A 13045-nucleotide genomic window follows, 5' to 3' on the forward strand; every position below is an offset into this window, starting at 1 on the left:
TCACAATGGCTTAAACCTCATGAGCCAAGTGTTTTCCTTGCAAAAAAAATTTTTAATATACCACACTCTCATAACAGTCCCATTTCTCCTGCACAGTAAACTCCAAATGCCAACATCCTGCACAAAAATCATGAGTCCTGAGCTAGCCTTTTAACTCCTTCTATCCAATGATCTTAAAATAATTTTACAAAGATGGGTGAGGGAAATAACCCAATTTTACAGATGAGGAAAATGAAGTACAGGCAAGTTAAGTACAAAGTCAAACAGCACATCAGAAAGAGCCAGGAATAGAAACCACACAGGCTAGGAAAGGTACTGACCTGCTAAACCCAACCACCTCAAAGAAAACACAAGTGCCTTGTCTCCACTTAGGATGTTACATTAAGAACAGCCCTGCATTTATCTTGGTGCAAAGAAATTCCCTTTTTAAGCAGTGAAGACAAAGCTTAAGTGACACTATCTTTCCCATGTTCTCACAGAACTAGGACCATTATGTTAGCCTCCCTTAAAGGGCATGAGCAACTTGCTTTGAACATCCTTGAATGTAGTGCTGGTAAAAAGAGGTGCCAGGCTGAAAGCCCTGGAGATCAGGCTCCTCTGTTTCTCCACAGAGCAGGAATGCAAGTCTCATGGACATAAATGACCATGTGCCTCCACGCTGATCAGCTCTGCAGTAAGGAGGGAGTCTCTACTTCCATCCTTGGCCTCTGCGAGACTGCCACATAGAGTGATATCCATGGTGGTCTGCAGCAGAAACCTGTTTCATGGGTAGTGAATAAGGCGCAATGACCTTGCTGACATTCAATTTCAATCTGGACTGGATCCGAACCACCAACCTTCGGGCTTCCTAGAGCCACCCAGTCCCTCCCCTGTTACATTTAGGAGAATACTAAGGTTAAAAACGCATTTAAAACAATGTAAAATGAAAGTGATTATGCTAGATTTTACTCCTCTTGGACAATGGAAAAATTAGGCTATTAAGTAGATCTGGTCCTAAGTTTTCCAGGGGGGGTTTCCTTTGGCAAAATGCCAATTCATCAAAATTGAAACATTGTGTAGAAACCCACAAATTTAGACAGATCTTGTGATGGAAAACAGGCAACCAGAAATCAGACTTCATAGGGAGCTGGGCAGCAAGCCATAGAATTCTGTGGGAAATCAATAAAGTGGGATTTTTTCAGTCTTTCCTTCCCATGAAGTTTTTTTTAATTTGACCTTTGGGATGAAAGTTCTCAAAAATTTGAGTTTTCTTCATGGACGGAAAGGCTGATCTCTGGCCAGCTCTACTATTCAGTTTCACTGTGGTTACCTTTCCAGGTATTGCCATGCTATGCTTTGGTTATAAACAACTGCAGGGGAAGGCATTTGTTTAAAACACAATTCCCTTAAGAGTTTAAACAATGCACAACATTTCTCATGGGAACCACCTATTCAGTTTGGGTCCATGTTTATCCTGGGTGTCCATTTAGAACTCTATAAGTCATTGTAACATGGATGTCACAATATTTTAATACAGTAAAAAGGTGAGGGTTTGTTATGAAGGTGGTTAGGAAAAATAAAACTTAGAAACAGTCTCAATATTAAAATTAATGATTCCTTCCTTTGTGTTTCCTGACTGGCACTTGGCCAGCAATGGGCACCACAGCAAAGGGATTAGAAGGAATAAAAGACTCATTCTTGAATAAAGCTTCTAGATTAAAAACCCACAGAGTGTACTCCATATAGCGGACTTCCAAGTTCTTCCACCAGATGAGTCCCTCACATCAATTTGTATAGTGATTCCTTTTGGGTCTTCCGGAGGTTTTCATTTTATACATTTCCTGGTGTATATGGTAAGGATTTTGCACTGGAAAGTATGGTCCGTTGTAACCATTATACTGTTTGTTATAAGGTAGGGGAATGGGGTAGTTGACAGGTCCCAAGTTGTAAGGGGGTGTTTGCTGGGCCAGGTTGGCTGTAGGGACATATTCCTTGTAATAAGCAGATCTCCCATGGTTGTAAACTCCGTGGAAATTCCTGACAGGGTACAAGGCTCTGAAAAAGAAATATCAAGATCATTTACCTGGATGGCTGAGCCCTGTTCCTGATATCTCAGCTCTTGAAGCTCCTAAGCCACACCAGAGATAAACTGCACTAGCGAGGCACCAATTGTACTTTGACAGTACTTTAGACACCAATTGTACTTTCCTATAAATCATGCTAAGATTCTCAGTCTCTTAATACTTTGCATTTACATAGCTCCACAGAGGAAAAACGCTAAGATCTTTTACAAACATGAAGCTTTACAGTACCCTAAAGTGGGAGTCAAGTATTACTACTGCCTACCTCTTTTATGCAAGTCAACTGTAGCACAAGAAGTCTTCACAGAAGGTATTTCCCCTGCCTCCAACTCCCTCTAGTTTGTCCTAACAGGAGGAATACCCCTCCTGCCCCCCATATTTTGGCCCAGAAGGAGTAATTAAAGGGTATGAAACATTCCCCTGGCCACTTTTGTTTGATTGTCAACCATACATAATACAGAACTGAACCTTCCAGTGTAACAGATTGAGCTCTTAGAGCATTCTTGTACAGGTATCTCCTTCAACTTACAAAAGCCAACCAGATACGTTTGTAACCCCCAAATCATGAACTATGGAAGAATTAAATTCAGCCCAATAATCTATTACGATTTAGGAAAAGGAAGTTCACCCACAGATCCATGAAGCAAGGATTAGAGAGGGTTACTTAAGAAGTGGGAGGTGCAGATGTGGTATCATGTCGTGACGTGACATGACACTTGACAGGAGGAAGTGCAAATGCCTACATCCCAGGAGTAAAGAGGAAGCCATTTACCTTTGTTCTCTTTTTCCTTGCCAAGAAGGGAAGAGCCTAAGAGCAGGAGAAGAGTTACAGCCTTATTATGAGTGAAAAGCAATTCTGCACAAGAGTCACTGAAGTCCAAATCATAGGGTAGGGCCCTTCTTTGTGCTAAGGTATCTTAGAGTAGTAAAACTATTTCATTACCCCTACATTCATTTATTATGCACCTCCCACAATGTATGTAGGCACAGTGCAAAATTTAACTAATTGCCACAGTAGCAGCCAGATCAATAGGTCTTGTCCATACTATGGTTGAAACAGTCTTAGCAACTGAGTTTAAACTCAGTTCCTAAACAAAGTGAGTTTTGGGACCAAGATTCGAACTTGAGTGCCTGGCTTGCAATCTTGTGTGCCTATTTACCTTTGTCACTTTCACAAATATACCTTTTCCCTTGATCCAATCCACTCTACCAGACCCAAACTAAATACCAACCTGCTGTCTGCCAGGGGGAGCTGTTCTGAATACAGATGATGTCCAGCTACTTGGAAATCCAAATTTGGTGCCATGCTGCTTTGTCCTTTGATCAAATCAAATCCTTGTCCATCTGCAGCATGGTTCCTTAAACAAAAACGTTCCATTAGCACAGCCCAAATTTACAGAATCGCTCAATGAAGTTGCAGGGAAGTTTTTATACTCTTTATGGTCTCAGTTATAATTGCACCTCAAACCACTTCAAGAAGTGGGCATGATCCCCATTTTAGAGATGGGGAAACTGAGGTATTGGGAGGCAGAGTGACTTGCCCAAGGTCACCAGCAGAATGTGGAACAGAGCCCAGATCTCCTGGCTTCCAGTCCTTTTCCCTATCCACTAATCCGTGCTTCTTCATCAGCTAACAGGAGTGAAAAAGCTAAACTCAGGTCCATTAAATAGCGGACATGAGCTAACTAGTCTTCATTCTAGCACCCAGACACAAACATATGTAGAAACAGTGACTTACATTCTGATGGGGCCCTTCTGAAGGTCCTCAATATAGTTCTTCCTCTCTATAGAATGCCCTCGCGACCTGTTGAACACTATGAGGAGGGAAGAGTTAAGTTACAAAACACCATTATACATAAATATTTTACACTAGGCTACTCAGGACAGGGGGCAGATCATGTGTTGGCAAAGCACTGAAGACGCACACCGTATTAGCAGTAATAAAGAACCCTGAGAATGATTTTAACCCCTCGGTTTTGACACTGAGCACACCCCAACTCATTTACAGTAATTCAGTTAAGGTCACATGAGCACAGGTTAAGCATTTCGGTATCAGAAGGTTGGATATCAGGAAGATGTCCTTTAAGGTACAGAAGAGAGATGCAGACTGGAACGAACAGATGCCATTTATAACATCAAGGTGCAACTCCATTTCTACATAAAGTCCCTTTGATGACAGCTCATGGTTGCATGAATGACCCATTGGGCAGAGCAGGTCTTCTCTTGTTTATAAAGAAGAGACACAGAGTTATGAACCGATCAGTCAGCCCCACACCTCATTTGGAACCAGAAGTACGCAATCAGGGAGCAACAGAGACCCACCCACCCCCCAAAAAAGCAAGTACGGTACAGTACTGGGTTAAACGTAAACTACTAAAATAAAGGGAAGGTATAAAAAAAGATTTGACAAGGTAAAGAAACTCTGCTTGTTTCATTTGAATTAACATGATTAAAAGCAGCATTTTTCTTCTGCATAGTAAAGTTTCAAAGCTGTATTAAGTCAATGTTCAGCTGTAAACTTTTGAAAGAAAGAACCACCATAATGTTTTGTTCAGAGTTACGAACAATCTCCATTCTCAAGGTGTTTGTAACTGAGGTTCTACTGCAGGGGTGGGCAAACTACAGCCCGGGGTCCGCATTTGGCCCTTCAGACGTTTTAATCCAGCCCTTAAGTTCCTGCCAGAGACTGGGGTCGGGAGCTTGCCCTGCTCCGTGCGGCTCCCGGAAGCAGCAGCACCATGTCCCCAGTCTGGCTCCTACACGTAGGGGCAGCCAGGGGGCTCCGCACACTGCCTCCGCCCCAAGCGCCACCCCTGCAGCTCTCATTGGCCAGCAAATGGGGCCAATGGGAGCTGCAGGGGCAGCACCTGTGGATGGGGCAGTGCATAGAGCTGCCTGGCCACGCCTCCACGTAGGAGCCAGAGGGGGGACATACCGCTGCTTCCGGGAGCTGCTTGAGGTAAGCAGCACTTGGAGCCTCCACCCCTCACCCCCTCCCACGCCCCAACCCCTTACCCCAGTCCTGAGCCCCGTCCTGTCCTCCGAACCCCTCGATCCCACCCTCCTTCACCCCAGAGCCCGCACCCCCAGCACCCGCACCCCAACCCCCAATGTCATGAGCATTCATGACCCACCACATAGGCGCCGACTTCTACTCATGGCAGTGGGTGCTCGACCCCCTTCTGCCCCCTGCCCCACCCCCATCCCAAACCCTTCCCCAAAGTCCCCACCCCAACCCCTTCCCCTCCCTGCCCCCACTCCAACCCCTTCCCCTTATCCCCACCCTGGCCCCACCTCTTCCCCTGAGTGCACCATGTTCCTGCTCCTCCCCCATCCCTCCTGGAGCTTGCTACACCACCAAAAGGCTGTTTGGCGGCAGCAAGTGCTGGGAGGTAGGCGGAAGAGTGGGGACATGGTGTGCTCAGGAGAGGAGGCAGCGGCGGGGCGGGGAGCTTGGCTGCCGGTGGGTGCAGAGCACCCACTAATTTTTCCCCGTGGGTGCTCCAGCCCCAGAGCACCCATGGAGTCGCTGCCTATGGCCCACCACACAATTTCCATACCCAGATGTGGCCCTCGGGCCAAAAAGTTTGCTACCCCTGTTCTACAGTAAGAGACGCAATGAGATGGATTGGCAATGGAGCAGAATGTTGCTCAATTTCCTTTGCATGCCTACCCATAAGTCACCTGGGTTTCAAATCCAGTGATCCACTGACATCAGTCTGGCTTAAGATAGATTCCAAGGGCACTGTAGCAAAATCAATCCATCACCACAATAAATCTCTTCCTCTTTGCCCTCCCATTTCCTATTATCCATCCACTCTCCCAATCTTACATTTTCCTATAGTGCAAAACTTCTTACAAGTTCTCCCTCTGCGCTCTTCTCCAAGAGCCTAGAACCTTTTGAATGTAAGCTACTAGCCAGTGTTTCGCCCCATAAAAGAAACAGGAAAAACAGTGATCTCCTTATTACTTACATTCTATAGCGACATTTGGTTCCATGCCTTCAACATCAATTAGGTACCTGAATAGAGCAACATAATACATGAGCTCTAATTATGGGAATAACGCTTAAGAATGAAAAGACAAACCTTTATCTCTCTGGATGCTTTTTTTAAGATTATGTATTTACAGGCCATGATGGGCTACAGAAATACTCACAGCTTTTATGGCAGAGGTAAATTTCTGATTGCTATACCAAGGCTCATGCACAAAAAACATATATGCCCTGAGAGCATCCATACATATCTGCTCAGAGAACTTCTAATCCTGCTCTGTTCATGAAATCCAAGATTTTATATGGTCACTAAGCCCTTGACCAGTGCACTTTACATTAGAGTCCAGGATTAGGTATAGTGAGGCAGACATTGGATAAGTAATTTTCCCATCCCTTGTGCTACTAGAGAAATACCCATCTAGCGCAGCTCAGCTACAAGAGTTTAAGGTGACTCACCTACAAACAAGGTAACCAGTTCTGTTTAAGCCATGCGTACAGTGAACTCCAATGAGTTTATCTATGAGACAGGAAATTCAAGTTATGTTTTTTAAGATAGTGTTCATTTTCAGGCAGGTAGTGTGCATCAGAAAGGAGAAGGAAGCAAACCTGATTACATTTGTTAGTCATTCACAGATTACGCCAACGTAAACAAATTAACATCTCTACAACACTGCTTAAAGACAAGCTCGCATTTATGGCTAATTATCACTAATTATTCAACTCTTGCTTATAAAAAAACCAGTCAGGTCACACAATTTCAACACAAATCTTGTTTAGGAGAAAACATGGGCACATTGCACAAGGAACATAAAGACCATATGAGAGCAGCCTTATGGCAGGGTTCTGAGGAGTGTAAACCTGGGTTAATGCTTAACATAAGGCACATACACAGTATCTGTAAGGAAGTGACATTGACACGCATTAGAAATTAAATTAGAGGCAACCTATGCTCACCGTTATCTCTGTTCTCCTGTAAAAACTCTTTCACAGCACATTTAAATTTAAAAATTGTTTCGTTATCTGGTACTTCGTGTCCAACCGTCAAGATCTTGGAGTAGCACAGTGTCTTTGGTAGCTCCTAAAAGAACCAGGGGAATCCAATACATTTTTGTATGAAGCATAAAACCAAACATTCCCATCACTGAAAGGGGTCCACGTGCTTTATAGAAAGGAAATGCTTCTATAGTTTAAAAACTAAACCTGAAAGGGTGCCTGTGAGATTTTAGTCTGGTAAGTGAAATCCTCCGCAATAACTCAGGTAAGTTACAACAGCACCATATTGTCAGTTTTACCATGCATCTCTCAGAAGTGCTTAAATACAATTATGTGTAAGTACATGGAGTAAAATTTGCCTGAAACTATTCTTCCAGCAAACCAAAACTGATGTAAGGGCTCAAATAAAACACACACCATAAAGAGTTCTGAACTAGAGTAGTTTTACACTAGACTATTACGGAGACTTTACACAGCCCATATTTAGTAACAGTGATTCACAAGTGACTACCAAGATGCAAGATCTGATAGCCCACTTAGTCCTCCTAGTGACAACTGTGAGGTACCATCAAAAACACTTTTGACCCACACATTCCTTTGCTATTGTTTCTTGTTTGTCCCAGGTTTCCTTCTCATCTGTCTTTTACAAAACAAAGTGCATGTAGCAGAAGGGCAAGGGGAGTATCTGAAACAACTGTTTCCAGGTAATTAATGTCACCAATAAATAATAGTTTGAACTGGAATTCGGAAGCCTTTGTTTAGCGGTGCTGAGAGAGTGTCCTATGGTAACACATAGTCACTTACAGAGTCCACCATATTCAGAGAAATTTGAAGCCTACTTCATTCACTTGGGCATAGTGAGGATTTTTAGGCCCTGATCCTGCTTTCAGATCCACACAGGCACAATCTTCCCCCCACCCCCATTACTACAGTATCTGAGTCTCAATTTTCAATGGATTAATCCTCCCAATGACACTGTGAGATGGGAAACTGAGGCACAGAGAGGCTAACCGACATGCTCAATGTGCCATAGAATAATCCGTGAGGGAGCAGAAGTACTTGGGCCTAGGATAGTTGTTGCATCCTAACTTACCTCTGGTCCATAATAGCGTGTTGTGTATGTTAGATCAATGATCATGCCAAGTTCTTCTTTCTGTTCTCTAATTTTCTTAAGGAGGTCAAAAGGAGAAAATCTGTCTTTTGGGGCAAGTCTCCATTCAAAACTCTGGCGAGAAATAATATTTAATAGTATATTGTGCACAACTGTGGCACCCTATCCAAGAATCTCAAGGCACTTAAACACCCCAAACAGCTTTGGGAAGGGAGTTCCCATGCACCCCACCAACCCACAGCATAATGGTGTACTCCCTAAAAAGGTAGATGGTGTCAGAATCCAGGTACCAAACAGAAAGAGGCCTCAGGTATATGCAGATACATTAAATACTGAAGCGCCTTGATATTGATCTATTGAAAGCATCTTCTCCCTGACATTAGTGCATTAGACTGCTCAGCTGTGTTCCAAGAATCCCAATGCTCAAATAAATTGGTTAGTCTCTAAGGTGCCACAAGTCCTCCTTTTCTTTTTGCAAATACAGACTAACACGGCTGTTACTCTGAAACCACACACTACAGTGATTGGAGCTCTCTACATCTAGACACAGCTAACAGTAATCTTAACAGGATACACAAATGGCAGAGAAATGCATCTAAAGAGGTGGAGGTTCACCTCTGAATGTTGCTGCTGGTGCCAATCGTATGGCCAACGGTCAGTATTCACAAGCTTAACATCCTAAGCCTTTTTAAATACGCAAGCATGGTAAAGAAATAAATCGATGAAAATCTCAGCATAGCAATTGAGACACTATCAAAAGGAGGCAACAAGGAACTATAAAGCACAGTCATCTAGAGATTTCTGATAAAGGAATAACAGCTACTACTTATACTGATAAAGAGGACAAACACCTTAGTAGCTGGGTACTCCAGGTGAATGAGGTGAGCCAGCAGGAATATCCTTCATGTAATTCACTGGCTATTAATTTGAAAGCATTGGGACTAGTAGAAAGATCAAGGGAGACAGATTGCTGAATCAAATGTACTAGATTACAGTCCAAGACAGTTCTGCATATTTAAAGGAGTGATTAGTCACATGTATCTTTATAGTGGAGAAAGATCTTTCAACATTACTGTCAGAAACAGCTAAATTTAGCACACAGCAAATACGTCATGATCTATTTTTAATTTCCAGATTCCATCTGAAGCGATGAAGGCACAATCTTCTTTGATGCAGATTGCCACATTTATGTCAGGTTGGTTTTTTTTTTTATAAGAAGCTCTCTGATGTCCATCCAAATGTTACATGGAATTCATTTGAATGGGAGTTACCAGGTTAAAATGCTCCATATGTGGAACTCACTATCCCACAATACTTTATAGCAGAAGGATACCAAAAAAAACAGCCCCACTGTGCCTAGACATGCCACATAAAATCACCTATGGCGCAAGTTTTCAGAGCCATGGATGAATACCATCTCTAAACATCTGGACACTCATGCTCAACAAGCTTGGTGAGAAACCTCCATGAGCTGTTACTTAAAGCACAATGGTAGCAATATAAAGCAATATAAACACTGCAGTAGCTTTAACTCTGAGCTTACTTCTCCTGAAGTTTTAAAGGGTAACGGTCCCATCAGGCTTCTATTTTCTATCCCAAAAAGTTATAATCTCCAAGTTTTCCTTTGTGTTTTCATTTAGCATAAATCAAATTTAGGCTGTGTTTACACCAGGACTACTTTACCAGTATGGGAATAACAGTACACCATATGGGCAAAGCACTCCTTGTATGGATACAGTTATACTGACAAAGCTGTGCGTTATGATATCATAAAACTGTCCCACACAAGTGAAAGTATACCCATAGAAGTGTAGTTGGTATAATTGCATCTACACTAGAGGCTTCTGCTGGCCAGCTGTTGGTGATGGAGTGTGAAGAGGTGTGATTCCCTGACAGAATTCTGTGGTGTAGACCTGGTCTGAATTGCCAGCATGTTCAGATAAGTTCCTCTCAAAGAGTGCACACATTGGAATAAAGTTCTCCCCTCAACACATCCAACCCTAACATCTTTGAAAAATCCCTACTCTGAGATCACTAAGTCCATGTTTTCTGTTACAGTTAAAAACTGCAGACCCGAAATGACCCAAAAAGAGGCCAAACTCAAACATCTCTCACTTACCTTTTTTAAAGGAACTTTGAAAGCGATGAACCTAGTACCCGGCATTCTTTGTCCAAGCGGGAGATAGTCGGTCCATCTAGAAGAGAAATGTTATGATTAATGCCACAACCTCCCATAGGTGGAATCTTGGGGAATGTCTACATTGCGAAGCTGTCGACAATACTTTTGTCTTCCATAGGTACTTAAAGCCCCCCCCGGCGAAAGACAAAGGTTTTGCTGATGCAAGTAGCAGTGTGAACCCAGTTTTATCGGCAGGCGCACTCTCCTGCCGACAAAGCTAATGCCACTCGTGGGGCTGAAAGTATTTGGTCGGCAAAAGTGCCAACAAAATACTCACAAAGAGCGATTACGCACGCTGACTTTTCTAAAAGCTGCATGGTGTAGACAAGCCCTTGCCTTTTACATTCGGTCTTCATCCCATGCCTCCCTTTTACTGAGCTCTATTTCCTTCCTGCTGGAAAGGCTTCTTCCAAAAGAATACAGATTTATTACCAAATCCCAATTTCTTTGGGTCAACTAACCCAGATCAGTTAGTGTCACTGATGGAGCCCTTCTCAAGATAATTTAGGCCCAGCTATTGATATTAGTGCTGCAACCCCCTTGCTGTAAATTGCAAAATCAGTTTATTGCCAAGGGAAAAAACTAGAACAGGCCAAGTCACACTTATTTCAACCCCCTGCCCCTCCCCACATTCTATTGGGCACATGTACAAGTAGTTAAATAGTCATCAGAAATGCAAATCACCGGGGAGACGCTAGCCACAGCTCAGACAGCGTTTTGCACTCAGCGCAGGGTTACACGTGATAAACGCGAGAGTAAAACTTATTGGCGTTTTGATTTCATGGCACAGTCTCGCCAGTGATTTCATACAATTCACAGGCAGCCTCCCGAAGGAAACATACGGACAAAGGCTCCCTTACGATGGTGTCCAGCCCTCACGCTGTGGCTGACATGGGGGATGCTCCTGAAGAGCAGGGAAGGGTCCCCCCCACGCAGATAGGGCAAGATCTCAGAAGGCTTCGGCTCAGTGGATTCGGGGAACAGGGGAAAGGGGGATTTCAAGTCCCTGATCTCCCCCGGAAAGCGAGGCGCCAAGTGGCCAGGAGCTGAGAGGGGGCGGGGGCACCAAGAGCTCCCTAGTCGGGGGGGGGGGGGTGGCTGGAGGGAGAAGGCTGCTGTCAGCGCGGCACCATTTCGAAAGAAGCGGGGGGAGGGGCTCCAGGTAACACCCCCACCCACCCGCAGGAGTCCCAGGCCGGAGGCTGAGGCCCAACCGAGCGGGCCCAGGCCGGGGCAGAGGGGACGGGGGAGCGGGTCTCACCTGTCCGGCAGGCGGGTCTTGCCGTTCCCCGACATGGCCCCGGCCCCGGCCCGGCTCCCCCAGCGCGGCCCCGAGCCCGCCCCGCCGCCCAGCGCCGCCCGCCCGATACCCGGTCCGGGGCGCCCCGCCAGAGACGCTCCCAGCTCGCGGCCCCGCGGAAACCAGCCGGTGCTCGACGCTTCCGGTTCCGGTTCCCACGACCTCGCGCAGGGGACGTGGCCCCGCCACGCGCACGGCCGCCCCCGACAGCGCGCCCCGCCCATTCTGACATCACGGCCAGCGCTGCCGCTCCCCACCCGCCTTTTGGGCCCTTTGCCCCGCCCCTTCGGCTAGCCCCGCCCCTTCGGAAAGCCGCGGATTGCGGCACGCGGAGCCTCGACCCCGCCCAGCAGGGGCCGGCCCAGCTCCAGCCCCCACCCCCATTTCGCAATTACCCACAAACCTCCTGGAGGCCAGCCCCAGTGTCCCCTTCTCTGTTACTCACAATCCCCTGGGGCCCAGCCCAAGCGCCTTCTTGTCTGTTACCCAGAATCCTTCAGGCCACACCCCAATGTCCTGTTCTGTGTTACCCACAATGCCCTGGGGCCCAGCCCCAGTGTCCCCTTCTCTGTTACCCGCAATCCCCTGGGGCCCAGCCCAAGCGCCTTCTTGTCTGTTACCCAGAATCCTTCAGGCCACACCCCAATGTCCTGTTCTGTGTTACCCACAATGCCCTGGGGCCCAGCCCGTGTCCCCTTCTCTGTTACCCACAATCCCCTGGGGCCCAGCCCAAGCGCCTTCTTGTCTGTTACCCAGAATCCTTCAGGCCACACCCCAATGTCCTGTTCTGTGTTACCCACAATGCCCTGGGGCCCAGCCCCAATGTCCCCTTCGCTGTTACCCACAATCCCCCTGCGGCCCAGCCCCAATGTACCCCTCTCAGTTACCCACAATCTCTCTGGGGCCCAGCCCTGGCACCCACTTCACTGTTACCCACAATCCCCCAGGGACAAGTCCCAGCATCTTCTTGTCTGTTACCCAGAATCCTCCAGGCAAAGCCCCAATGTCCTGTTCTCTGTTACCCACAGTCCCCTGGGGCCCACCCCCAATGTCCCCTTCTCTGTGACCCACAATCCCTTGACCCAGCCTAGCTAGTCCCAGCACCCTCTTGTCTATTACCCAGAATACTCCAGACCGAGTCCCAATGTCCTGCTCTCTGTTACCCACAATCCCCTGGGACCCAGCCCAACCCCAGCACCCCATTCTCTCTTACCCTGAAGTCCCAGATTCCTATCTAACCAGCAGTACATTCTAAGGGTCTGTCTACTGTACACTGCAGTTAGACACCTGCAGCTGATTCAGGCTGTTCGGGCTGGGTTTAAGAGGCAGTTTAATTGTGGTGTAGACTTTAGGGCGCTGGATCCCTGGCTGTAGGACCCTGCAAAGTGGGAGGGTCCCAGAGGTTGGG

At 46.2% G+C, this 13045-nt stretch overlaps 1 protein-coding gene across 1 annotated transcript; it reads right to left on the minus strand.

Moving 5' to 3' along the window:
* Positions 1 to 37: 37 nt before the first annotated feature.
* On the minus strand, positions 38 to 11747 carry DUSP11 (dual specificity phosphatase 11). Its single transcript, XM_077805717.1, has 10 exons — positions 11599 to 11747; positions 10278 to 10353; positions 8141 to 8272; positions 7009 to 7132; positions 6511 to 6571; positions 6035 to 6081; positions 3799 to 3874; positions 3293 to 3418; positions 2833 to 2868; positions 38 to 2034 (listed from the first exon to the last, which is right to left on the minus strand). Exons 1-10 carry the CDS (start codon positions 11631 to 11633, stop codon positions 1764 to 1766), a joined length of 984 nt encoding a protein of 327 aa, XP_077661843.1. The 5' UTR covers positions 11634 to 11747; the 3' UTR covers positions 38 to 1763.
* Between the last annotated feature and the right edge of the window lie 1298 nt (positions 11748 to 13045).

Source organism: Eretmochelys imbricata, chromosome 26 (assembly GCF_965152235.1).
Source record: "Eretmochelys imbricata isolate rEreImb1 chromosome 26, rEreImb1.hap1, whole genome shotgun sequence".
Classification (NCBI taxonomy): Eukaryota; Metazoa; Chordata; order Testudines; family Cheloniidae; genus Eretmochelys; species Eretmochelys imbricata.

Excerpts from the sequence above, each read along its gene's own strand:
- DUSP11 (XM_077805717.1), bottom strand. The coding sequence starts at position 11,633 with ATGTCGGGGAACGGCAAGACCCGCCTGCCGGACAG. Across the intron at positions 8,273-10,277 it reads TCAAAGTTCCTTTAAAAAAG|AGTTTTGAATGGAGACTTGC; the intron begins GTAAGTGAGAGA and ends ATTTCTCGCCAG. Across the intron at positions 7,133-8,140 it reads CACGCTATTATGGACCAGAG|GAGCTACCAAAGACACTGTG; the intron begins GTAAGTTAGGAT and ends TGGTTCTTTTAG.